Source organism: Salvelinus fontinalis, chromosome 24, assembly GCF_029448725.1.
Source record: "Salvelinus fontinalis isolate EN_2023a chromosome 24, ASM2944872v1, whole genome shotgun sequence".
In the NCBI taxonomy this organism is placed as follows: Eukaryota; Metazoa; Chordata; class Actinopteri; order Salmoniformes; family Salmonidae; genus Salvelinus; species Salvelinus fontinalis.
The window spans coordinates 26667648-26695333 of NC_074688.1; the positions used below are offsets into that span (position 1 = coordinate 26667648).

A 27686-nucleotide genomic window follows, 5' to 3' on the forward strand; every position below is an offset into this window, starting at 1 on the left:
AAGGGGTTGAAAACTTATAGACTCAAGACATTTCAGCTTTAAATGTTTTATTAGTTTGTAAACATTCCTAAAAACATAATTCCACTTTGACGTTATGGGGTATTGTGTGTAGGCCAGTGACACATCTCAATTTAATCAATTTTAAATGCAGGATGTAACACAAGAAAATGTGGAAAAAGTCAGGAGGTGTGTATACTTTCTGAAGGCACTATATCTACATTACTGTATATCTATGTATGTACATTACTGTATATCTATGTATGTACATTACTGTATATCTATGTATGTACATTACTGTATATCTATGTATGTACATTACTGTATATCTATGTATGTACATTACTGTATATCTATGTATGTGTAACGCTCGTCTTCGGGTGAAAGAGAGGATGACCAAGGCGCAGCGTGGTAAGTGTTCATGATGATGAATTTTAATGCTAATCCAACAAACAGAACACTACAAAATACAAAACAACAAACGAAGTGAACAAACGAACGAAACAGTACCGTGTGGCGAACAAACACTGACACGGCAACAAACACCCACAACTCAAAAGTGAAACCCAGGCTACCTAAGTATGATTCTCAATCAGGGACAACGATTGACAGCTGCCACTGATTGAGAATCATACCAGGCCGAACTCAAAACCACAACATAGAAAAACACACATAGACTACCCACTCAGCTCACGTCCTGACCAACACTAAAACAAAGAAAACACAAAAGAACTATAGTCAGAACGTGACAGTATGTACATTACTGTATATCTATGTATGTACATTACTGTACATCTATGTAGGTACATTACTGTACATCTATGTAGGTACATTACTGTATATCTATGTATCTACATTACTGTATATCTATGTATGTAGATTTCAGACCTGGTGTTCGTCATCGAACTAGATAATCCAGGGTAACACATTCAAAGATACAACACACAGTAGACACGCTTAGTCAATCCTACATTTTATTTGAATAATGTGTACAGCTCTATGCTCTACAGCAAGCTAACATAGTAGTGCGGTAGAGACGGGGGTGGGGGTTGCCCAGCACGGGACCGTATGACACAACACACCTCATGGTCTTGAGAGGAGGCGCCCTCAGAGTGTCTCACTGCATACCATATGTTGTATGCCTGAGGGAACATATAGAGTGGTGCTTTTTAATTGCTTGAAAAGACTTAACATATCAAACAATTTAAAAATAAATACTTATTAAAATGCCCATGTAGTGGACATGAGTCCGGCTCATGGTCTCGCGATGCGGTGATGGTGAAATCCACTAGTATGAACTAATGCTGTGGATTTACCTCTGTGACCTCCGGCTTCTGTCAGGATTGACCTCTGGGCGCCAATGGCGAGAGTTTTTACACAAAAAAACTTTCCTCCCTCAAAATGGAAGACATACTCAGTAGGAGAAAGTCATTCAAATGTCTCCCTCATCCTCATTTTCTTCATGCTAGTGAGTAAATGGATCAAGAAACATTTTAGTAAATGTGGAATTGGAAACCAGATAGAAGATAGAAGTGAGGATACCAGGGTGATCTCAAAAGTCATTGCTTGATTCCTTGTGTCTGTTCTCCTTGCCTCCTCAAAGGATCAGAAGGAAGCAAGGAGAGCAGAAGGGGAAGATCTGAGTTTTCTATGAAGAATCAAAAAAATACTTTTAAGACTCATCCTCCCCTGTTATTTAGAAAGAGGAGAACAAGGCTTGCCTAATAAATCAGACTGATACCAATTATTTGGTATACAGTCTGAAAAAAAGTTTCCTTACAAGCCAGAATGTTCAATACAATTACATTTGAACTTACTCTAGCTGTCATCTGTGAGGTTGGTCCTTCAGAATATCCACAGGAAAGTATTATTTACCCAACTTTTTAGAGTGCAATTTCTATCACCTGGCACGACTTTGCATGCATTTGTATGCATGCATCTTGTACGTGTAATTCCGTCTTGTGCACATGCCTTAGGTCACGAGCAGACAAATATTGATTGCCACACACAGAGACCCGCGTTTCGAAGTTGGTTTAATAATGCTTTCCTGTGGATATTTTGTCTAAAATTTCGACCCACGGACAATTGGCAGAGTAAATTCAAATATAATGTTCTTCAACATTCATGACAGACAAGGTACGTTTAGTTTTTTTTCTATGTAATTGTGCATGGCCATGCTGCAACGTTACACAGCATAGTCACAGCAGGACTACTCTATGGCAGAACATCATACAACTGTGTTGGGCCTCTTTGGCTCATCATTGTTGTCATAAGACACTTTTCACCACAATCTGATTCAACAGTATATCAAAGCTGTTTAGCTATTTGATTAAGAATAAAGGGATAGTGTTTTTATTTGTTATTTGTCTGTGATATATCATATCAGTGTGTCACTTACACATTTCAATGTCCAAAATGTGTAAGATTTGAAGTGTCAGTTTTCTCTGTTCTTATTGCTTAGTTGTAGAGTGGAATGTGTCCGTGTGAAAGTAAGGATATTTTTGGGACATAGCTGGCTCTAGCCACAGACCACATCTGTACCTACACCACTATAAGCACAGGTACAGTATATCACAAGAACATCATCCAAGGACATGTGCTTTAAATGAAAGCTTAACAGTCTAACTTCTAGTTCCCTAAGAAGAACATGTACTCTATAAACATTTTCAATGAGGATTGTCATGTTACTGTCATTTCGAAATTGAATGGGGAATGTGTTCTCAGAAGCTGAGGAAATAGTGCACAGTCATGATAAATTGCTTGCTTGCAGGCTAAGGTTTAAGGGCCATTATGGAGGCCTTGACCATGAATCTGGGCATTTTTCTACACAGAAAAAGAAAGTTGTGCCTATGGGACACGGACATTTTTTGGGAGGCTTGACAGCAATTGTTGCCAGCAACAGTTTAAGTTGATTGCTTTTCAGTAATGAGGCAGCTCTTCTTACATTGTAAAAAACACAATGTTAAATGTCTGCACTGAATTCAACCCATCTTCTCTTCTTCAAGGCATTCCATGACAATACCTCCTCCAAATGCCTCATAGACAGATAAATACAGAAAATAACAATAGTTTTATAACATTCTGTGATATAATTAACATAATATATTAAACAATCAGTAAAATAAGTCATAAAAAATATTAAGTTAAACAATCATAATAAAACATATCCTTCTAATACCTTTTACAGTATTCCATTTTATATTGATTAATAAGAAATATTTTGTATTAAATAACTCATTGACAACATTTCCCGTGTGGCTCAGTTGGTAGAGCATGGCGCTGGTAACACCAGGGTTGTGGGTTCGATTCCCACGGGGGACCAGTATGAAAAAGTATGTACTCGCTCTGGCTAAGAGTGTCTACTAAAAAGATTACGTCTGTGTTATATTGAGTTATTATCAGACTATATATGTACATTCATATAAGGGTTAAGATATATTACCTACCAAGATATACAGTTTCAAAATGTAAGAATATCTGATGTTGAATGTAAAATCCACCAATTTCATCAACTAATAGACAATAAAAAGGAAAAGAGACTAGGTTAAATGTTCAGATCAAGTGACACCACACATCTTCATCTGGTTGGGTGCTATTCTCTCACTACACCACTAGGGTCAGCCAAGTGCAAATCAATGTCATTGGCTGGTTTCATAGCGTCAACTAATGGCTTTCAACAGCTGCTGTCTACACAGCTTGGAATCTACCATGTAGATAACCAAAATGACCACTTTGTTTAAGAAAATGAGAATTTTCTCTTCTCAGCTATCTGAGACAAGAGACAAATCTACCAGAAGGCCCTAATAACCCCTTTTTTCTTGACTAGTAATAGTGAGATAAAATAAGCCACAGCCCTAAGGTGAAACACCGCCAGCAAACCACAGATGTAAATAAACAGAGAAATACTATTCTCTGTGTACAGTATTACACACACCTCACTAAACCTGAGAGAAGCATCTGGCCAAACTGGTCCCAATGCATTATTACCCAAAAGGGTTCTGTTATTGCAAAGCATCTGCTAGATTAGAAGGTTACCTATACCACCCCCTATTTATGCAGGATGCCAGGAACTCCAGTTTAACTCATCCAATAGCTTCATCAGTGTTTGGTAATATTTGTAGTTTTTTTTAAAGCTCAGAGACACAATATAATTGAAACCCACTAAGATCTGTGTGTGAGGCCAGTGGACTAATGTTACTTTCAATTATTGTATAACACATAGGGTGTGCTGTAGGCCTACCTATTGTATGACCAATGGAATAAAGAAAGATTCAGTGGGATATGACGGTATGACTACACCTCTTGGCCATGTGGGAACTTTTCAAGTGAAGGCCACTGATGCAGATCTGAAATGTAATAGTATTCACAGCAAGGACATACACAGATGCTCAGACGCTACCCAACTGTGACTCAGCGTAACAGAGGTCAGAAAATGTTTTCTACAAGGGCAACCCAGGGTTGATTTATGGTTGGCCCTAAAACGACACAGAAGGGTAAGGTAATTGCACAGTAGGTGCTGTGGTCTATGGCAACAGGCCATAGGTTAAACTAACCTCCACACAAGAGGCCACACTCAGATAAGGCCCCATAATAACGTTATATAGAGCAACGCCAGTGTAAATGCATTCAACTACATGATTCTACACATTGACGTGAAGTGATTAGTAACAACAACCTCATTGGGTGTTCGTACACCTGGAAGTTTGGGTTAATTCAGGTCATGTCAAAATGTATAATTATAAAAAGTGTTCATCATAGCAATACATCTAAATACCAGTAATTAGAGTTAATAGGATTATAATCAACAATGCTAAATTAATCTCAGTATCAATTTGATAAAGGTGCAGGACAATGGGCGATTTACAGTATTAATAAAATCAGATAGTCATAGTGATTATGAGGATAGCGATGATGATGATGATGACAATAATTATGATGATAGTGATGATGATGATGCATTTCTAGGGATGGTCACAGTGGGGCTAGTTATTCAGCCTTGGTTTGAGCAGCCAGCAGGTGATGCTGTGGCTGTGGCTGCCAGTCTGGGAGGAGCTCCGTCCTGGGGCTCCATGGGCCCCTCTCCACCCCCCTCCTCCTCCCCTCTTTCCCCCACCAGAGGATTCTGTCTGTGGGCCAGGGAGTAGGAATGCCTGGCCCTGGACCTGTGGTGCCTGCGGTGAGGGTGGAAGAACAGCGCTGGGTCAGGCATGGCGGTGGGCTCTGCAGGGCACGTCACCCTCTCCTGGGGGACACACTCCCTGGCCCTCTCCGCCCGGAGCTGGTGCCCTGACATGGTCCTGCTGCCCCTGCGTTTAGGCTTGATCACAGGGGAGGCTATGGCAGAGCTGGTGTTGGAGGCATTGGAGAAACCGGAGGGCGACTGGGGAGAAAAGGGAGAAAAGATGGCGGTGTCCCACTCGGCTGCTTGGCTGTACTGGGGCCCAGGAGGATTCCCATGATGACGATCCCTATTCTCCCAGTTCTCCCTGAGGGCCTGCTTTCTCTGCTGCAGCCGCTGGTGTTGCAGTTTCTGTCGGGCAGCGTGCAGCTGGAACGAGAGGTAGGCTGCCGCCTCGGTCTGCCTCTGTAGCTCTGTGTTGAGCACCGTGGAGCGTTGGCTGCGGCGCTTCAGCTCGTCCAGGAAGTGGCGCTCCTTGTCCTTGAGGTTAGCCCGCAGCACACCAACCAGCGCCCCCTTGTGAGTCAGCTCCTTACACAGCTCTCCCAGCGTGCACTGCTGCTCGGCCCGGCGATCTTCGACTTCCAGACAGCGGGCCTCCAGCTGCTCCTCCTCCTCCGCCAGGTCTGAGGACGAACACACGAACACAGAAGCAGAGAAGTGTACACAAATCAAATAGTAAGGACGCATCAGAGCTTCACAGACAGATACCTAACATTCAGACAAAAAAACAAGCCTCAAAAGCAGGTGCCAGGATTTACATGAAGGGCATCTACTACTCATGCTGACATATTGACCCCACAGAGCACTCCTCCTAACCCCATCCCCCAGGACATAGGACCAGAGAACAGAGCACTCTTAACCCCATCCCCCAGGACATAGGACCAGAGAACAGAGCACTACTAACCCCATCCCACAGGACATAGAACCAGAGAACAGAGCACTCCTCCTAACCCCATCCCCCAGGACATAGGACCAGAGAACAGAGCACTCCTCCTAACCCCATCCCCCAGGACATAGGACCAGAGAACAGAGCACTCCTCCTAACCCCACCCCCATGACATAGGACCAGAGAATAGAGCACTCCTCCTAACCCCACCCCCCAGGACATAGGACCAGAGAACAGAGCACTCCTCCTAACCCCACCCCCCAGGACATAGGACCAGAGAACAGAGCACTCCTCCTAACCCCACCCCCCAGGACATAGGACCAGAGAACAGAGCACTCCTCCTAACCCCACCCCCCAGGACATAGGACCAGAGAACAGAGCACTCCTCCTAACCCCACCCCCCAGGATATAGGACCAGAGAACAGAGCATAGAACACATGCAGAAAGATAACACACTGCCTGGATATGATCCATTCAGTCAAACGGATATGGAATTAGGTAATGTGACCAGCGCTGGCTGCTTTCAATCACCAAGTTGGCCTCAAAGCACATTTGTGAATCATCTGGCAGATGGGAAATGGTATGTTGGTTTAGGGATTGAATGGACAAAGGCAGAAGACTGAGCACATATGGGAAAAAGATTAAAGAGCCACTGAGCAAATCCCTGCCAGTATCCACCACCCAATCTCTACCAGCCGCGTCATGGCCACTGGCATGATGTGACATCTGCTGCCACTTACCCACTATGGAGAGAGAGTGAAGAGAGTGGACTGGCAGACTGCTCACATGCAGTGGTGGTGTGATGGGAAGGGAAGGAAGGAAGGTGATTGTTTTGGAGGGCTGATGGCCGACATAACATTCAGTGTAGTAATACACTGATAGTTCCCTCAACCCAATAATACCTACTTTCTCAGCGGACAAAATTGGCTGCACTGATGTCATCAGGAATTGGCTGTGATAACGTCACTGCATCCAGTTTTAACCTCAAGTCTAAAATCAGTGTACAACATTTGCTGTGCTTTTAGGGCAAAGTCAAAGCTACAGTAACTCCATCACAGTGAAATCCTCCAGTAGGAATGGGGTATTAAAAAAAGCCTTAGTCAGACCTAGCTATAGCTGTGCCTTTGGGCTGAGGCTGCCCAGCTCAGACAGCTGAGCCAGGGGAGAGGGATTACACCACAGCCTCTGGTATGCTGGTTGACCCAAGAATTAGGTCAAAGTAAACTAATGGGAAGGGAGACGAGCAAAAGGTGCTGTGATTAGTTGAAACTTGGATGTGAAATCATTGTAAAATTATCAGTAGGGATTTTCGTTAGGCCTCTATTAGGATTTCTGCATTTCGTTTAGAATAGGAGGAACCTGATATCCATATAAGTAGCCCTTCCTTCCTCTATCTCCTTTCTCATCCTCCTCTCTTTCTCTTGTTCTTCTCTTCTCTCATCACTCTTAATCCCTCTCTCTGTACCTGTCTCATCCTGTACCTATTTCTCCATCCGTCTGTCTTAATTCTTCCCTCGATCCCAATCACTATTTTACAGATTTTTCTTTCTACATCTGTTTCTCCCCTCCCGCCATCCACTCCTCGCACCCCTCCTTCCTCAATCTCTTTCCCCTCCCTCCCTGAGTAACCTCAGCTTCCTCCTTGGTGTAGTTCTTCCTGGTCTCTGTCCAACTGTCGCCCACTAGACCAGGGTAGTGAGGTCATGCTGCATGCTGTGTAATCTAATCTCCATTTCGTCGTCCTCTCTCTCTCTCTCTCTCTCTCTCTCTCTCTCTCTCGTGCCCCCCTAACTGTACCATTCTTCCCACTCCCTCCCTTCCTCCCTCGTCCCTCCATCTCTCGGTCTCAGCAAACAGACTGTAATTGTACCCCTCCACAATTTGTGAGGATGGAGGAGAGGGGGTTGTGGTGGTGTGATAGAGCAAAGGACAGCCTGCTCTGGAAAAAGAGGGGGGTCCTGATTAGTTATAATTGGCTGCAGATGGGCATGACCCCCCCCCCCCCCAACTCCTCCTTTCTTTCTCTTTCTCTCCACCACCCATTCCCTCCCATCCCCTCTGTCTCTGTAATTATCTATGATATTATCATAATATCCATCTTCTATCTAGACATTCTAATGCGACAAACTACCCATGAATGGAATATTAAGGTGCACACACACAGCCTTTGTCTGATGGTTCATATTCATGAACTGTGGATTGCACTCCACTGCCAATCTACCCAATTCCAATCCTCCTACACATTTTTTATCCTGGTAACGGATCAAGCCATAAAATGTGATGTTTTATTCATGGAATATGGCCTTTATGGCTGAGGATGAGAGTGGGAAAGGGAGAGAGCATTTGGGGAGGTCGACCACAGGGCTGTCCCTTGGCGGATGGGTAAAGTGAAGGATAATGCCATGAGGGTGGGATGGGATGGGGGGGAGGGGAGCCAAAGAGGACAAACAGTTAGTGTCACAAAGCCAAGCCTGGAGAGAATTAGAGGGAGGGGGGCAGGAAGAGAGAGAAAGAGAGACACAGAACTTACCCAGTTCACTCTTGCCTGGAGGCTTCACATTCAGCTCACATGTCAACTCTGAGAAAACAGAGACAAGAAATGAGACATCAGTGAGACAGAGACATGAATAAATAATGTGTGAGACAGAAATTAGTCATAAAAGTAATTCTAGGAGACAAATAGACACATTTCAGGAATTTACAAAAATAATTAAAAGGAATGCTTTCAATCTAATGTGTCTCATTGAAAGACTAAATACTAATGCTGATCGGAACTAGGGATGAATATTTCCCCCCAAATCTACCAAGTTTCAATACCGGGAATAATTCATATTTATCCTGAAAGTTCCCATCATAGCGACGGGAAGTAGGGGTGCTGAGGGTGCAGTACCAATCAAAAGTTTAAGTTTAAGAGTTTTTCTTTATTTTTACAATTTTCTACATTGTAGAATAATAGTGAAGACATCAAAACTATGAAGTAACATATGAAATCATGTAGTAACCAAAACAAGTGGTAAACAAGTTCCCACATATGCTGAGCACTTGTTGGCTGCTTTTCCTTTACTCTGCTGTCCAACTCATCCCAAACCATCTCAATTGGTTTGAGGTCGTGTGATTGTGGAGGACTCTCTCTCTCAACCTATGAATGCTCAGCTATGAAAAGCCATTAGCTCCTGAGGTGCTGAACTGTTGCACCCTATATAACCACTGTGGTTATTATTTTCATGTAAAAAGGGCTTTTTGTAAAATACAAGCAAGTCTCTTCTTCTTATTGGTGTCCTTTGGTAGTGGTTTCTTTGCAGCAATTCGACGATAAAGGCCTGATTCACGCAGTCTCCTCTGATCAGTTGATGTTGAGATGTTTCTGTTACTTGAACTCTGTGCATTTATTTGGGCTGCAATTTCTGAGGCTGGTAACACTAATGAACTTATCTTCTGCATCAGAGGTAACTCTGGGTTTTCCTTTCCTGTGGCGGTCCTCATGAGAGACAGTTTCATCATAGTACTTGATGATTTTTGCGACTGCACTTGAAGAAACGTTCAAATTTCTAGAAATTTTCCGGATTGAGTGACCTTCATGTCTTTAAAATAATGATGGACTTTCGAATCTCTTTACTTATTTGAGGTGTTCTTGAGAACTTGGTCTTTTACCAAATAGGGCTACCTTGTCATAACACAACTGATTGACTCAAACACATTAAGAAGGAAAGAAATTCCACAAATTAACTTTAACAAGGTACATCTGTTAATTGAAATGCATTCCAGGTGACTATCTTATTTATTTGATTGAACCGTTATTTAACTAGGCAAGACAGTTAAGAACAAATTCTTATTTATAATGACGACCTACCCCACACAACGCTGGGCCAATTACGCGCCACCCTATGGGACTCCCAATCATGGCCGGTTGTGATACAGCCTGGAATCAAACCAGGGTCTGTAGTGACGCCTCTAGCACTGAGATGCAGTGCCTTAGATCGCTGTGCCACTCAGGAGCCCATTAAAGCTGGTTGAGCGAATGCCAAGAGTGTGCAAAGCTGTCATCAAAGCAAAGGGTGGCTACTTTGAAGAATCTCACATTTTGTTAGGGCTGTCTCTCTCCTCATCCTCGGACGAGGAGAGGAGAGAAGGATCATCAGACCAAAATGCAGCTTTCGGGAAATAAGCCATCCTTTTATTTAACACGACGATGGCAACACGAAACGAAACACTTTCAAAAATACAAAACAAGAAAACGACGTTGACGAAACCTGAACATAAACTTACATAACTAAACGTAAACTCACGGACAGGAAACAGACGACATCAAAATAAACGAACAGCCAAACAGTCCCGTATGGTACATACATTCGACGACACAGGAGACAATCACCCACAAACAAACAGTGAGAACACCCTACCTAAATATGACTCTTAATTAGAGGAGAACGCAAAACACCTGCCTCTAATTAAGAGCCATACCAGGCAACCAAAACCAACATAGAAACAGATAACATAGACTGCCCACCCAAAACACATGCCCTGACCTAAACACATACAAAAACAACATAAAACAGGTCAGGACCGTTACAGAACCCCCCCCTCAAGGTGCGAACGCCGGGCGCACCAGCACAAAGTCCAGGGGAGGGTCTGGGTGGGCAGTTGACCACGGTGGTGGCTCCGGCTCTGGACGCTGTCCCCACACCACCATAGTCACTCCCCGTTTCTGTCTTCCCCTCCCAATGACCACCCTAAAACTAACATCCCCTAAATAAATGGCCAGCACCGGGAGAAGGGGCAGCACCGGGACAAGGGGCAGCACCGGGACAAGGGGCAGCACCGGGACAAGGGGCAGCACCGGGACAAGGGGCAGCACCGGGACAAGGGGCAGCACCGGGACAAGGGGCAGCACCGGGATAAGGGGCAGCACTGGGACAAGGGGCAGCACCGGGACAAGGGGCAGCACCGGGACAAGGGGCAGCACCGGGACAAGGGGCAGCACCGGGACAAGGGGCAGCACCGGGACAAGGGGCAGCACCGGGACAAGGGGCAGCACCGGGACAAGGGGCAGCACCGGGACAAGGGGCAGGTCCCGGCTGAGATACTCTGGCAGATCCCGGCTGAGGGACTCTGGCAGATCCCGGCTGAGGGACTCTGGCAGATCCCGGCTGAGGGACTCTGGCAGATCCCGGCTGAGGGACTCTGGCAGATCCCGGCTGAGGGACTCTGGCTGGACGGCTCTGGCAGGTCCTGGCTGGACGGCTCTGGCAGGTCCTGGCTGGACGGCTCTGGCAGGTCCTGGCTGGACGGCTCTGGCAGGTCCTGGCTGGACGGCTCTGGCAGGTCCTGGCTGGACGGCTCTGGCAGGTCCTGGCTGGACGGCTCTGGCAGGTCCTGGCTGGACGGCTCTGGCAGGCCCTGGCTGGACGGCTCTGGCAGGCCCTGGCTGGACGGCTCTGGCAGGCCCTGGCTGGACGGCTCTGGCAGGCCCTGGCTGGACGGCTCTGGCAGGCCCTGGCTGGACGGCTCTGGCAGGCCCTGGCTGGACGGCTCTGGCAGGCCCTGGCTGGACGGCTCTGGCAGGTCATGGCAGGACGGCTCTGGCAGGTCATGGCAGGACGGCTCTGGCTGGTCATGGCAGGACGGCTCTGGCTGGTCATGGCAGGACGGCTCTGGCTGGTCATGGCAGGACGGCTCTGGCTGGTCATGGCAGGACGGCTCTGTAGGGAGGAGAAGGAGAGACAGCCTGGTGCGTGGTCTAGGCACTGGCTGCGCTGGAGAGGAGGAAACAGCAGGAGAGAGAACCCGGAGAGACAGCCTGGTACGGGGGGCTGCCACCGGAGGACTGGTACATGGAGGTGGCACCGGGTCTACCGGACCGTGAAGGAGGACACGTGCTCTTGAGCACCGAGCCTCCCCAACCCTACCAGGTTGAATGGTCCCCGTAGCCCTGCCAGTGCGGCGAGGTGGAATAGCCCGCACTGGGCTATGCAGGCGAACCGGGGACACCACCTGTAAGGCTGGTGCCATGTACGCCGGCCCGAGGAGACGTACTGGAGGCCAGATACGTTGGGCCGGCTTCATGACATCCGGCTCGATGCCCAACCTAGCCCTCCCAGTGCGGCAAGGTGGAATAGCCCGCACTGGGCTAAGCACGCGTACTGGGGACACCGTGCGCTTTACCGCATAACACGGTGTCTTACCAGTACGACGCCTTCTACCTCCACGGTAAGCACGGGGAGTTGGCTCGGGTATCCTACCCGGCTTTGCCACACTCCTCGTGTGCCCCCCCCCAAGAAATTTTTTGGTCTGACTCATGGGCTCCCAACCGCGTCGACGCGCTGCCTCCTCATACCAGCGCCTCTCAGCCTTCGCTGCTTCCAACTCCTCCTTGGGACGGCGATATTCCCCTGGCTGAGCCCAAGGTCCTCTACCATCCAGGATCTCCTCCCAAGTCCAGGAGTCCTTTTTGCTCTGTTGAGCACTCCCTTGCCGCTTGGTCCTAGTTTGGTGGGTGATTCTGTTAGGGCTGTCTCTCTCCTCATCCTCGGACGAGGAGAGGAGAGAAGGATCATCAGACCAAAATGCAGCTTTCAGGAAATAAGCCATCCTTTTATTTAACACGACGATGGCAACACGAAACAAAACACTTTCAAAATAACAAAACAAGAAAACGACGTTGACGAAACCTGAACATAAACTTACATAACTAAACGTAAACTCACGGACAGGAAACAGACGACATCAAAATAAACGAACAGCCAAACAGTCCCGTATGGGACATACATTCGACGACACAGGAGACAATCACCCACAAACAAACAGTGAGAACACCCTACCTAAATATGACTCTTAATTAGAGGAGAACGCAAAACACCTGCCTCTAATTAAGAGCCATACCAGGCAACCAAAACCAACATAGAAACAGATAACATAGACTGCCCACCCAAAACACATGCCCTGACCTAAACACATACAAAAACAACATAAAACAGGTCAGGACCGTTACACATTTAAAATAGATTTTAATTTGTTGAACACTTTTTTGTTTATTACTTGATTCCATAAGTGTTATTTCATAGATTTGATGTCTTCACTATTATTCTACAATGTAGAAAATAATAAAAATAAAGAAAAACCCTTGAATGTGTAGGTGTGTCCAAACTCTTGACTGGTACTGTATATATATATTTTAAATTGAGCACTAGGCCTTTATTACCTTCTGTATGAGCGGAGCAAACTAGTCATCAACAGAATATTTCCTCAGCCCTCATATGGGCAGCAAGTAGGCTAGGCTATGCGACCGCACAGAGAAGCAGGGGAAATATTATAGCGGTATTTTGACATGCATAGGCAAGAGACGGGCTTTGATAATGCAACCTATGGATTACAGAATAAAGTTCGGAATTTTCATGCAAGACAGGAGTCAGGATTTAGTGTTTCAGTGGGATTGGAACTGGATAGGAAAATAGCCTAGGTTCTAGGAAAGGAGAATTGTCCTCATTCCTCTCTGAGTTGTTAACAGACTTCATATCTGTGACAGAGATGCCGATGTAGTGAATTGTGTATAGGCCTATCTAATGTGTGACTGTTTGAAGATTCACAATGACAGCTCAAAGAGGCACATGTTCATTTATAGTCTTTAGGCCAACTGTAGAGGTTTCCTGTAGGGTTTAACTGCATTTGTGTCGATGTGCAGTCCGGCAGTGTCAATTATGCGTGCGCTTTGAATTTAAGGCGACTTTGTGTGAAGTAAATGTGCTAGGCTAAAGGTTTCCATGTGACAACTTCTTTGGATAATGTGCTATTTTAATTTTTGCCAATCTGATGCTGTGCATGTGTAGGGCCTGCATTGGTGCCAACATTGAGGCAAAATGTTGTAATTTCCCAGATCTTACATTTTATTTTCTCGGGAAATGTGAAGTGTTCCCAGGACAGTCCCGGGTTCCCTGTTACCCATGTTAATCCTTAATCATAACTGTAGTGCTGTTGAAGCAGTGAATGTCCAATCTGTTTGTTTGTGTCTAGTCTGGCAATTAGCTTGATCGCAGACAGTTCAGACAGAGATGATTAGGGCCTTGTGTAGACTGGACATACAGTAATCACATTGAGTTAAACTGATTATGTTTAGCTGGGTGGAGTCTAAGCACTTCTCCAGTCAGCACAGACAGACGCCATGCTTGGGTTGCCCTCAAGGACAAAGACTAAAATATCAGAGACCCTGGCTGTAGCATTTATTGAGATAAACCTGCTCTGTTCAAGTTAAAGTTAATAGTCTCAAGAAAACAAATTGATTGTGCTGATAGACTAGGCTACATTGTGTTTGTATCTAAAATTTGATGGGTTTAGCATCTTTGCAGTGTATGGGCCTAGTCTGTCAGTCAAACCACAACACCGTGTGGTGATGCCCTTTAACTGAACAGGAGAGCCGAGTACAGAAAAGAAGAGAGGAAGAGAAGGGATGCATCCATAGGGATGCTTCATTGCCTTCTTGGCTACATCGTGTTCTGCAGTGAGGTCTGCCTCTGCTTGGCTTGGCAGTAACACTGTTGTTGTAAAGAGGGTCACTGTCTACTCCACTAGTCTAATTTGATCTCTGTGTGTTTGCACACGTGTGCATACGGTATTTGTGCATGTGTGTGTGTGATGTATAGACTCACCGCTACATCGTTTCTGCAAGGACAGGATCTCCAGGTGTAGGCCATGCAGTAGGGTGAGATGTTCTTGTCTGAGAAACACTGTACTCCTCTCAACACTCTCCATCTGCATGTCCAAGGTGGAGCCTGTAGGTTCCATGATGACACACCTGTCCTGCACAGAGAACAGGGTCAGAGGGCGTTAATATACATTATACCTGCATGTGTATAAGGGTCGATTTCCTGCTACTAATGATGAACAATAACAAAAGGAAGTATTCCAAATGTATATGTGTGTGCGTGTGTGTCTGTGTAATGATGCATTTGCAGTATCTTTCCCCCTTCTTTATTTACCTTCACTGTAGGTTCATTATTTAATCTTACGTTACAATGCAGTTTAGAATATCACCTGACACATTTTCAAATAGCATTACAACAAGAGAAACACTAGTCTTAATTTATTCTAAGATAAATAAATAAAAACACAATGATTGATGATGTCAGGTAAGATAAAGTGTGTATGAGGTCATCATTGTGGTCATGCGGTAAAAAAAATATTGATCACCAATAGAGAGATGGAATGAACCAACGCAATATGCTTGGTAGGTTACAGTATGTTGAAAGTCCTAGTACCAGTTAAATTCAATTTTACAGTAGATTCCTACATGCCTACAATACACTCAATAGATGTGGCAATTTTATGAAAATGATCCATGCTTACCGTGCTATTTTATATAATGTCGAACGGAGTCCCAAAGAATTACGATATGAAATTCATAAGATCTATAAACAAGTTCTTCGATCCATACATGATTGTTTTCCAGGAATGTTCCAAAATCATTTAGGATATTCTTTCAATAATTGAGATCAATTCAACATAATTTGCAGGCGATAACGTTGTATCAAGAACGAAAGATGATAGCCTGTACACAGAAAAAAATCAGCGATGCATCGCATAACGGTCCTGGGAGGCTACAACAGGATAAATAGGTTTTCATTACTGCTGCACCATCTCGCTGCGTCAGTAACAGTTATTGCCAAAATACTCATAACAAGGTCACCATAGCAAGTAGGATGTAACGTATGGAAACGGAGCACGATACATTTCGACAGTCGCAGCCTCCCTCTCCTCCATCGTCTGTTGGGTTCAGCTGGTACAGTAGTCTACTGTCGTATGATGAAAACAAGACTTCGTGACCGGAACACGCGAGATGATCGTACGACTCAAATGCAGCTTATTGAAAAAATTGGCCGTATCCAACATCGACTTTTGCCAGGATCGATATAGCAGTAGTTCGAAGGCAGAGATAGGACAGGATAGTCTTTATTATGAATGTTAAAATTACTGTACTTTTGGTTAGATAATTGTTGGGGTGACACCAAAGCCTGTTTATCCCAGCCAGGGTTCCTACGAAATCATATGGGCTACTTTGAGAATATGCACGGCAAATTCCAGCCCAATTTCAGCACCATGGACAGGGACATTGCTCTTGACATGCGTCACCCTGAGACAATCTGACAGTCATTTCAGACCTGATGGGGCGTGGCAATGTCTTGCTAGGCTTGATGGATAGGCCTAGCTCTTATGTCTATATGGAAATGATCTACGTTTAATTTTTTTTCTCAACATTTAGCACAATAATGAGGCTTAATTGGCCAATAATTAAGACTGTCAATCATTGATATTCAACCTGGTCTCAGAGCATTTAGTATTATTCTGTATGTTAATCCGGGACACTCCATTTAGCATGATACAGTATGTTAGGTTTCGTATGGTATGTATTACTTTTTTTGGACGTCCATCACCCATTTCATGACATGTTACGATTTACAATTTGTATTATATGTTACGAATTTGCCTACTGTACAATATGTTTTGAATTTTCTAAATGTATGATATCTTATAAATTCTAGCTAGGTGGCTAAGGTTAGCTAAGATAGGGGTTAAGGTTAGGGTTAAGTTTATGAGTTAGGTTAAAGGATAAAGGTTAGAGGAAGGGTTAGCTAAAAGGGTTAATGTTAGTGTTAGGGAAGAGTTAGCTAACATGTTAAGTAGTTACAAAGTAACTTAAAAGGAGTAAGTAGTTGAAAAGTTACTAAATAGATTCAAACTCGCAACCTTTGTTCGCGTTATATGCCCACCTACCCCGACCAACCACCGTACTTTTGTTTTTGCCTTAAGTAACCATCTGTCTTATGTAACCATACCAAACGTAACTTATAGCATACTAATTTGAGTGACACAGATGTACATTTACTATGTTATGTCTAGTCAATGAGATCAGGCTTTGATATTGAGTCACTGGTGCCTCAAAGATGATGGCAAAACATCTGCACCCACTAATGAAATTAATACACAAAATAGTTTCAATATTATGTTTTTTATTTTCATTAAAATACAAAATATCTGTTACTGTAAAGTAACATACATTGAAGTCTTATTAATTACAAACCCTCAATTCATCAAAAAAAAGAAGAAAAAATACAATTATCTTCCTGAACACATTTCCATTTGTTGGTTATGTTAATTCTTGCACATTTCTTCAAAATACTTTTATATTTGCTCGCTGGGCATCCCAGCTGTTTTTAGAGAAGATTGTATTGCAAGGTATGCTATATGTGGCGGCAGGTAGCTTATGGGTTAGAGCGTTGGACTAGTAACCGAAAGGTTGCAAGATCAAATCCGGGTAAACATCTGTCGTTCTGCCACTGAACAGGGCAGTTAACCCACTGTTCCTAGGCTGTCATTGAGAATAAACATTTGTTGACTTGCCTTGTAAAATAAAATATGTGTTGGCTAATATGCAGCTGTAGTTTTTAAACTTCCATTCTAGCATACATGACACACATCTTTCTCTACATGTTTTTATTTTTGGCAGAGCCCCACCTGTTTAGGGGTTGGTAATGTTTTCTAGTTGCGCCATGATTGGCTCAATGTTCTGTCACTCATGGGGACACTACGTCACCGCAAGATCTAAGGGGAGAGCTCTACAGGGTGCTGCCATAGAGTTGCATTAGAAGTGCCCATCCAAGAAGGATCAAGATCATTGACCACAGATAAAATTACGTCAAATCACGTTATATCTACCGTAGCTTTGATTGTACTAATCATGTCAACATCATACTTTCAAAATCTTAGCTAGCAAGCTAGACAAGTCATCATCATGAATCACATAGACAATGTACTGGCATATCCTTTTCAATCCTTGTCATATGAAGAGATATTACAGATAAAACATATCAGTGCTCATCGGCCATTGGACATAAACATTACACAACAAGTTGGAAATCACAAATTCAACAATGAGTGGTTTGGAAGGAATCAGTGGCTAACTGCAAGCGTTGCAAAACAATCACTAGCCTGTTATTCAGTGGAGTGGGTGTGTGGTTCATGTCTGGGTTTAAGAGTCTCTTTTCCAAGCTTAAAAGGATAAACATTCAACACCATGGGCCAGAAACGTTTGAATACATTGGCCATGCTGTCAATCCAGCATGACTTCAGCCTTGTTCAAAACAATTGGAAAATCGGAACTGAGAGAAATCTCAGAAATCTTCAGTGAGTTCTAGACAACTGGGAACAAGGGAAAAAATGAGCTCCGACTGGGAAAATATGTTTTGAACGGTCATCCAACTCGGAATTCCAAGTTGGAAACTCAAGGCTCTTTCTAGAGCTCCGACCTGAAGATCACTGACGTCATGATTCAACCTTGTTTTTTTTTCAGAGTTCACAGTTGTCTTGAAAGCACCATAAATCCAGAGAATGCCAGACTTTGATGACAAAATCTGCACACAAGAAGGACCGCAGCGCCACCTTCCTGTTCAAGTGAGCACAGCACAACAAGGTGAGTCCAAAAATGTATTGTCTGCTTCTGCATAAATGATGTAGTATGCCAGGGAGATATGTATACTGTTGCTAAGAAATCAATACTAAGTGTATGATGTGTGGTAAGCTGTTAGTAGCCCATGTGCCTCACCCTAATAATTTGGTCTTTTTTCCCCTCTTAATTCTGCCTACTGTTCTGACTTGGTGGTGCACATGTAGCCTATAGCCTGTTTTAGACAAATGTAATCATTGAATATTGTAATAGCTTTCATTGTCTGCTATATGCCACCTTTATTTATCCTACGGTTCTGAACAGGGAGAATACTGTAAGAATAACCCATGTTCTGAATTCTGTCGCTGTACATTTCAAAAGTGCTGAACAAATAATACACTGCTCAAAAAAATAAATGGAACACTTAAACAACACAATGTAACTCCAAGTCAATCACACTTCTGTGAAATCAAACTGTCCACTTAGGAAGCAACACTGATTGACAATAAATTGCACATGCTGTTGTGCAAATGGAATAGACAAAAGGTGGAAATTATAGGAAATTTCCACCTTTTGGAAATTATAGGATTATAGGAAATGTCCACCTTTTGTCTATTCCATTTGCACAACAGCATGTGAAATTTATTGTCAATCAATGTTGCTTCCTAAGTGGACAGTTTGATTTCACAGAAGTGTGATTGACTTGGAGTTACATTGTGTTGTTTAAGTGTTCCCTTTATTTTTTTGAGCAGTGTATAATGGATAGGCGTCCTGTCCAAGGGACAGTTGTAAATCATGCAGCGCCTTCTGTCATGATCGCAGATTCTAGAGAAACAACAAATGTCGGTACATATAAGTGTCTTATATCGTCTGAAAGCTTAATTTATTGTTAATATAACTGCATGGTCCAATTTACAGTAGCTATTACTGCGAAAAAAATGCCATGCTATTGTTTGAGGAGAGCTCCTAACAACAAAACACTTTTTTCACTGCAATAGGTTTGATAAATTCACCTCTGAAGGTGAAATGTGTACTTACATTCTGAAATCTTGATTTGATTTATCATCCAAAGGGTCCCAGAGATAACATGAAGTATCGTTTTGTGAGATAAAATCCTTTTTCATACCCTAAAAAGGTCCATATAGCATGCACGATCGATTTTGTATTTCCACTCGTTCAATTTGCAAAGAAAGAAATCTGTGAAAATCTAACTCTAAACGTTGTTTCAACCAGTCAAATCACATTTGTATGTATTCCTCAGAGATCCTAGAACGTAACCAGACTTCACTATATCATTAGGGGTGTAGTATATCCTATAGGACACCAAATTTGGTCAGTAAGCGACGCCTTCATGGCACGCCGATGACGAGGGCGGTCTTCACTTGATTGACTTTAACTTGGTCAAATTTGTTTGACCAATCGGGGTCAAACAAAGCTAGCTAGATAGCCAATGAGCTGGGCTTTACGGGAGTATCCGGAAACCCTGTATCTGTCTCAAAATGTAGCTGCCTACCTTTTGCGACATCATGCCTTTTCCTTTTGGACAAAAATTATAAGATTATTCAGAGTTATGAAGTTATGAAAACTGGTTGTTTTGCAAATGTTTAACTTATAATATGGTTACTAATACTGGAAAAGCTAAATCAGAGTATACAGATTTGACGATATTCTTGCATAAAAATGTAATATGAATGCAAATGTCTCCTTCACGATTTGCCCAAATATACCTGGGTGACTTCACACTAAATGTAATGTAGTTCGCTCATACTTCAAGTTATCCGTATGAAACTTTGCACATACACTGCTGCCATCTTGTGGACACCATCGGAATTACAACCAGAGTGATGGCTGGAACTGGGACCTTTCTCTTGCATTTCAAAGATGGTGCTAGACAAGCCAGACAAGCCTCTGCTGATAGCCAGGTGTAGCAGTGGTAAGGACTCACTCCGTGTTGCTGAAAAGAAAGCTCTGCTGTTGGGACAGCTTTATGTAGGCCCTAACAGTTTGTGGGCACCGTTTATCACCGTTATCGTACAATTCATGTTTGCCCCACCAAGATTTACATGCAAAAAATCACCACTGTAGCCTAATCATGCCAAAATATCAAAACATTATAAAAAAAATGTAATTCACTGACAGAGCGATAGCTAATGAAACACTACCCTTCTGAGCAGGCAAATTGACATATACGGTAGCTGGCTAGGCTCGTTAAACTGTCACATTGGCTTGCTTTCAATAAATTGGCTAAATGGTCAACGGAGTTAACTCTTCATACGATCGAGACAATTCGTATTGCACGCTGCATATTTCAAGTGCACTCAAAAACAGATATTTATTTATATTAAGTACATTGTTCCTCAATAAGGTATCTATGAGCAAAGTCAGGAGGAAAAAAAAGTAAAGTGCGAGTGTCAGTTCCGGAAGGGGGAGGAATTATTTAAGACAGATACTCTTTGAAAAGGTCGTTTCAGATGTTTTCAGAACATGGGCAGGGACTGCTGTCCTAGCTTCATAGGGAAGCTGGTTCCACCATTGGCGTGCCAGGAAAGAGACGAGCTTGGACTGGGCTGAGCGGGAGGGCCAAGAGACCAGAGGTGGCAAAACGGAGTGCTCGGGTTGGGGTGTAGGGTTTGAGCATAGCCTGAAGGTAGGGAGGGGCAGTTCCTCTTGCTGCTCTGTAGGCAAGTACCATGGTCTTGTAGTGGATGGGTATGTATGGGAGTTCTGATTGGTTCCAAGTTTAGCAGTTTGGCAAATTTGCGTGAACAGAGTGATGAAATATATTTATTCGAAAATGTGCAAGAATTGAAGATGCTAACACATTTTTTGGTCATCATAAAAATGTTTTACTGTCATATACAAAAAATCAGCGCCTCCCTCGACGAGGATCGACCAACTTCGCGTTTTTCGGCTTCGGCTCACCATTTATGCAACACTGTTAGGATTGTCGCAACCTCCATTACCAAAGTTACATCATGTGGTTACAAAAGACTACAACAATATACAGACACTTACCAACCAACTAGGTCACAATGGTACTTTACATTTATAATGGCAAATAGCAATAACAGTATGTCGTATCATTACAAAACAGGACACATGATCCACAATATAAAGCTCACAAGTTCATGCAAGTACTTCAGATATCACCACCACAACCAAAGGTTAATCTGCTCGAAAAGAAACAAATATAGTACATACATACATGTTGTAAACTATTGAAGTTCATTCAGGAGTCTTATCGCAATAAAAGAAACTTCTGAATGGAAACAAATCATGGCTGTTTTTGTAGAATAGTCTTCAGCCGTTCATTGACTGTCTGATGTTTGGGAGGTCTATTCAAGCAGCTGAAACAAGCTTTTTAATTATGCTTTGCTAATGAGCTTCATATCAAACATCATTAGTGTCTTTTCATTGTTGATAGTGGTACAGTATAGCAGTGTGTTGCCATTGGTAGGGTCATCTAATTTTGCTATTCTAATCATAGTATTCCATGAAGAATTGGTCAAGTAGAATTACTGCTTGGCTGGAAGCAGCCCTTGCTGGGTAAGACTGGCCACCCCTTCAATAGTGGACGTGTTTGGTCAGAGAGCAAAAGAATCAACAGGCAAATAAGAATAAGCTCTTTTCAAAAGACCCTCATGGATGTTCTAGACTCAGGGAAACAGAAAGAACCCCTCATTGGCCCAACAGCTTATACACCATATACTGTAGATACCACTATCAATCCATATATCTCCAATATAACCAACAATTATTCTAAAGGGATATACAATATTATTCAAACTGTGTTCATTAACCATATTTATAATTTTATTCATCCTTGATAATTAAATCCACAACTTTTTTTGAGTACAAATAAATTACAAATATACAAAAAAAAAAATTTAAATAAAAACTGGAACAAAACATAGAAATACATCTTGTTAGAAAAACTTCAGCGCAATATTACCGATGGTCTGTAATGTTATGATGGATACTAGGTAGAGGTTGCCCTTTTATGCACAGATCTAGGATATGGGACAGGTAGCTGATATTGGATCTGTGCCTAAATGGGCAACTTCTAACTAGAGCAGGAATGGGCAACTCCAGTCTTCGGGGGCCGGAGTGGTGTCACACTTTTTCCCCGATCCCTACCAAACACAGCTGATTAAACAAATGGCATTCTGAACTGAAGATCATGATTAGTTGATTACTGGAGTTAGGCATGTTAGCTGGGGAAAAAAGTGTAGCAGCAATCAGGCTCCTGAGGACTGGAGTTGCCCATCCCTGCTCTGGGTAGAAGTTGCACTTTTAGGCACAGATCCAGGATCAGTTCACCTGTCCCATATCCTTCCTCTAAGGAGTGTTCTGCCTCCTTCAGGCCAACTCTGTAATGACACTTCAATGACCACCAACCATGTCAGTCATCAGATACCAGTCTAATGGCCTGTATGTCATTAGTGATGTCATTAGCTGGTGTGTATGGGAAGAGCTGGCTCTCTCGGTTGTCATGGTGACTGTGTGGACCTAGTATTGAGAGGTACACTCGACTTAATGAGCAAGCTCCAAATGGACTAACATAGCAGCCGTTGCCTGTGTGCCTGTGTGTGTGTGTGAGGGAGAGAAAGCAAACATAGCTGCTGTTTCTTAGGGCAATGTTGTTTTAGTTTAATTTCCACAAAATTCAACTCGACCTCAATCTGAAGTGAACCTTGTTGTTTGGTAAACAACACGATCTACGAGTATGTGAAACAGTTTTGAGAAATACCAACACGCCCCTTTTTTGTTGTTGTTTTTGTTTGTTTTATTTTTGGTGCTTTTTACTCCTTTTCTCCCCAAATTTGTGATATCCAATTGCTAGTTACAGTCTTCTCCCATCGCTGTAACTCCTGTACGGACTCGGCAGAGGCGAAGGTTGAGAGCCATGCATCCTCCGAAACACGACCCAGCCAAGCTGCACTGCTTCTTGACACACTGCTCACTTAACCCAGAAGCCAGCCACACCATTGTGTCGGAGGGAACACCGTACAGCTGGCTACTGAAGTCAGCTTGCATGCGCCCGGCTGCCACAAGGAGTCGCTAGAGCGCGATGGGACAAGGACATACCAGCCGGCCAAACACTCCCCTAACCCAGACAACGCTGGGCCAATTGTGCGCCGCCTCATGGGAACCCTTACAAAATAGATAGCAATACTCATGTTACGAACAGATGCAGTTGCTACAGTCTTCTGAGGTAGCAGGTGTTTAGTTTACATAAGGCTTGGCCAATAAACGTCTTCGACTCTAGTGCTAGTTTTACTCAACATGTTTATAACATGTTCAAGAAGACACAGGTGTTGGATTCAATGATTCCCTATAGTATTTATATATTTTTTCTTTCTCAGTGTTATGAGATTTGCACCTCAACCTGTAAGACATTTCACACACACACACACGTGCATTCTGAAAGTATTCTGACCCCTTGACTTTTTCCATATTTTGTTACGTTAAAGGGTAAGACTTTAAAATTGATTAAATATGTTTTTCCCTCCTCAATTTACACACAATAACCCACAATGACAAAGCAAAAACAGATTTATACATTTTTGTTAATGTATAAAAAAATAAAAAAATGGAAATATCACATTTACATAAGTATTCAGACCAAAGACTCAATACTTTAAGAACCTTTGGCAGCAATTACAGCCTTGAGTCTTCTTGGGTATGATGCTACAAGCTTGGCACATCTGTATTTGCGGAGTTTCTCCCATTCTTTTCTGTAGATCCTCTCAAGCTCTGTCAGGTTTGATGCGTCACTGCACATCTTTTTTCAGGTCTTTCCAGAGATGTTCGATCGGTTTTAAGTCCGGGCTCTGACTGGGCCACTCAAGGACTTTCATTGACTTGTCCCAAAACCACTCCTGCATTGTCTTAGCTTTGTGCATAGGGTCGTTGTCCTGTTGGAAGGTGAACCTTCGCCCCAGTCTGAGGTACTGAGCGCTCTGGAGCAGGTTTTCATCAATGATCTCTGTACTTTTCTCCATTCATCTTTCCCTCAATCCCCACAGCATGATGCTGCCACCACCATGTTTCACCGTAGGGATGGTGTCAGGTTTCCTCCAGACATGATGCTTGGCATTCAGTCCAAAGAGTTCAATCTTGGTTTCATCAGACCAGAGAATCATGAGAATCAAAGTCCTTTAGGGGCCTTTTGGAAAACTCCAAGTGGGCTGTCATGTGCCTTTTTCTGAAGAGTGGCTTCCGTCTGGTCACTCTACCATAAAGGCCTGATTGGTGGAGTGTTACAGAGATGGTTGTCCTTCTGGAAGGTTCTCCCATCTCCACAAAGGAAATTTGTCACTGTCAGAGTGACAATTCCTTCGACCTCATGGCTTGGTTTTTGCTCTGACATGCACTGTCAACTTTGGGACCTTATATAGACAGGTGTGCCATTCCAAATCATGTCCAATCAATTGAATTTACCACAGGTGGACTCCAATCAAGTTGTAGAAACATTTCAAGGATGATCAATGGAAACAGGATGCACCTGAGTTCAATTGAGTCTCATAGCAAAGGGTCTTACGTAAAATAAGGTCTTTCATTTTTTTTTTTAAATACATTTTCAAACATAAATCTAAAAACCTGTTTTTGCTTTGTCATTAAAGGGGTACTGTGTGTAGATTGATGAGGGATTTAAAAATGTAAATACATTTAAACAAATCAAATATATATTTTATATTTGAGATTCTTCAAAGTAGCCACCCTTTGCCTTGATGACAGCTTTGCACACTCTTGGCATTTTCTCAACCAGCTTCATGAGGTAGTCACCTGGAATGCAGGTGGGCCTTGTTAAAAAGTTAATTTGTGGAATTTCTTTCCTTCTTAATGCGTTTCAGACAATCAGTTGTGTTGTGACAAGGTAGGGATGGTATACAGAAGATAGCCCTATTTGGTAAAAGACCATGTCAATATTATGGCAAGAACACCTCAAATAAGCAGGCCTCCCGGGTGGGGCAGTGGTCTAGGGCACTGCATAGCTGCGCCACCAGAGTCTCTGGGTTCGCGCCCAGGCTGGGCTGGGTTCGCGCCCAGGCTCTGTCGCAGCTGGCCGCAACCGGGAGGTCCGTGGGGCGACGCACAATTGGCATAGCGTCGCCCGGGTTAGGGAGGGTTTGGCCGGTAGGGATATCCTTGTCTCAGTATGTAAAATGTAATAAAAAATGAATGCACTCCACTGTAAGTCGTTCTGGATAAGAGCGTCTACTAAAATGTAAATGTAAATAAGCAGAGAGAAACGACAGTCCATTATTACTTTAAGACATGAAGGTCAGTCAATGCGGATCATTTTAGGAACTTTTCAAGTTTCTTCAAGTGCAGTCGCAAAAACAATCAGGCGCTATGATGAAACTGGCTCTCATGAGGACCGCCACAGGAAAGGAAGACCCAGAGTTACCTCTACTGCAGAGAATAAGTTCATTAGAGTTACCAGCCTCAGAAATTGCAGCCCAAATCAATGCTTCAGAGTTCAAGTAACAGACACATCTCAACATCAACTGTTCAGAGGAGACTGTGTGAATCAGGCCTCCATGATCGAATTGCTGCAAATAAACCATTACTAAAGGACACCAATAATAAGAAGAGACCTGCTTGGGCCAAGAAACACGAGCAATTGATATTAGAGCGGTGGAAATCTGTCCTTTGGTCCGATGAGTCCAAATTTGAGGTTTTTGGTTCCAACTGCCGTGGCTTTATGAGATGCAGACTAGGTGAACGGATGATCTCCGCATGTGTGGTTCCCACCGTGAAGCATGGAGGAGGTGGTGTGATGGTGCTTTGCTGGTGACACTGTCATGATTTATTTAGAATTCAAGGCACACTGAACCAGCATGGCTACCACAGCATTCTGCAGCGATACGCCATCCCATCTCGTTTGCACTTAGTGGGACTATCATTTGTTTTTCAACAGGACAATGACCCAACACACCTCCAGGCTGTGTAAGGGCTATTTGACCAAGAAGGAGAGTGATTGAGAGCTGCATCAGATGTCCTGGCCTCCACAATCACCCGACCCTCAACCCAATTGAGATGGTTTGGGATCAGTTGGACCGCTGAGGAAAAGCAGCCAACAAGTGCGCCACATGTGGGAACTCCTTCAAGACTGTTGGAAAAGCATTCCTCATGAAGCTGGTTGAGAGAATGCCAAGAATGTGCAAAGCTGTCATCAAGGCAAAAGGTGGCTACTTTAAATTCTAAAATATATTTTGATATATTTTACACTTTTTTTTAACTATATGATTCCATACATGTTATATCATATTTTTGATGTTTTCACTATTATTCTACAATGTAGAAAATAGTAAAAATAAAGAAAAACCCTTGGATGAGTAGGTGTGTCCAAACTTTTGACTATACACACACACACACACACACACACACACACACACACACACACACACACACACACACACACACACACACACACACACACACACACACACACACACACGACCGATTGGGTGAGAACCCAAACTTTCTAAGGTACAGTAGAGCACATTATCCTGCACACACACACAGTACACATATATACACACACATTATTTCATAGATGTGTCACTTCTTTTTGGCTATCATTCAATGGACCTTGTGTGTGTGAATTGTAAACGCCTGTACCTCAAAACAGAAGAGCTGGGGAAGTGTATTTGGTCAGATCTCTTAAGTAGAGTACAGGCATAAGGTGCAAGGTCTATTGGCCACAAAGTGTGTATTTATATGTGTGTGTGTTTGTTTGTATGTGACTGACATCCTCGCGCTCCCGGCTTCGCTACAAGATGTCTTATGTATCTCTCTGTGTGTGTACGTACGTGTGTTCATACATCCTGCTCACCCTCTCGAATACTCAAGGACATCTCATCCATCTCTGCCATTATACAATCTCTGCCATTATCTCTTCTCCCTCCCTCCCTTCCTTCCTACGTCTCCTTCTTTCCCTCTCCTTGCCCTCTACTCTCTTTACACTCCGTGGGCGTGGGTGTACTACTCTTGAGGAAGTCAGACCTCAGCAGGCGGTAGAAGAGCACTATATTCATTGCAGTCATAATGGCTAGCCCTACACTCCCCGCTGTGTAGCTGAACAGGGGGATGTTGTCCCGGTTCAGGACCAGCCAGCGGGTCATCCAGGCCAGGGTGTTGATCCGGAACACCACATAGGTACCTGGAATAATATGTTGTTC

General features: G+C 43.4%; 3 protein-coding genes and 1 non-coding gene across 5 annotated transcripts in view; 2 read left to right on the forward strand and 2 right to left on the reverse strand.

Annotated features, from left to right (window-relative positions):
- Nucleotides 1–954: 954 nt before the first annotated feature.
- On the reverse strand, nucleotides 955–16090 carry LOC129822595 (uncharacterized). 2 transcript variants are annotated; one of them, XM_055880946.1, is made up of 4 exons: nucleotides 15402–16090; nucleotides 14705–14850; nucleotides 8596–8643; nucleotides 955–5802 (listed from the first exon to the last, which is right to left on the reverse strand). In XM_055880946.1, exons 2-4 carry the CDS (start codon nucleotides 14838–14840, stop codon nucleotides 4988–4990), a joined length of 999 nt encoding a protein of 332 aa, XP_055736921.1. In that variant the 5' UTR covers nucleotides 14841–14850; nucleotides 15402–16090; the 3' UTR covers nucleotides 955–4987. The 2 variants fall into 2 exon arrangements, with proteins under 2 accessions (XP_055736921.1, XP_055736920.1); XM_055880945.1 differs by having other exon boundaries at nucleotides 14705–14855; nucleotides 15402–16087.
- On the forward strand, nucleotides 3250–3319 carry trnat-ggu (transfer RNA threonine (anticodon GGU)). Its single transcript has one exon. It is a non-coding gene; the product is annotated as a tRNA-Thr (tRNA).
- A 62-nt stretch (nucleotides 16091–16152) lies between the features above and the next one.
- Nucleotides 16153–27686, forward strand: part of aifm4 (apoptosis inducing factor mitochondria associated 4) — a 72978-nt gene continuing 61444 nt past the window's right edge. The window contains exons 1-2 of the mRNA XM_055880919.1: nucleotides 16153–16455; nucleotides 18403–18522. Of these exons, the coding sequence (XP_055736894.1) occupies nucleotides 18441–18522 (82 nt within the window). The 5' untranslated portion in view covers nucleotides 16153–16455; nucleotides 18403–18440. The remainder of the gene's footprint in view (nucleotides 16456–18402; nucleotides 18523–27686) is intronic.
- The window catches only part of LOC129822602 (TLC domain-containing protein 2-like), a 45339-nt gene continuing 39159 nt past the window's right edge, over nucleotides 21507–27686 (reverse strand). The window contains exon 5 of the mRNA XM_055880964.1: nucleotides 21507–27667. Within this exon, the coding sequence (XP_055736939.1) occupies nucleotides 27426–27667 (242 nt within the window). The 3' untranslated portion in view covers nucleotides 21507–27425. The remainder of the gene's footprint in view (nucleotides 27668–27686) is intronic.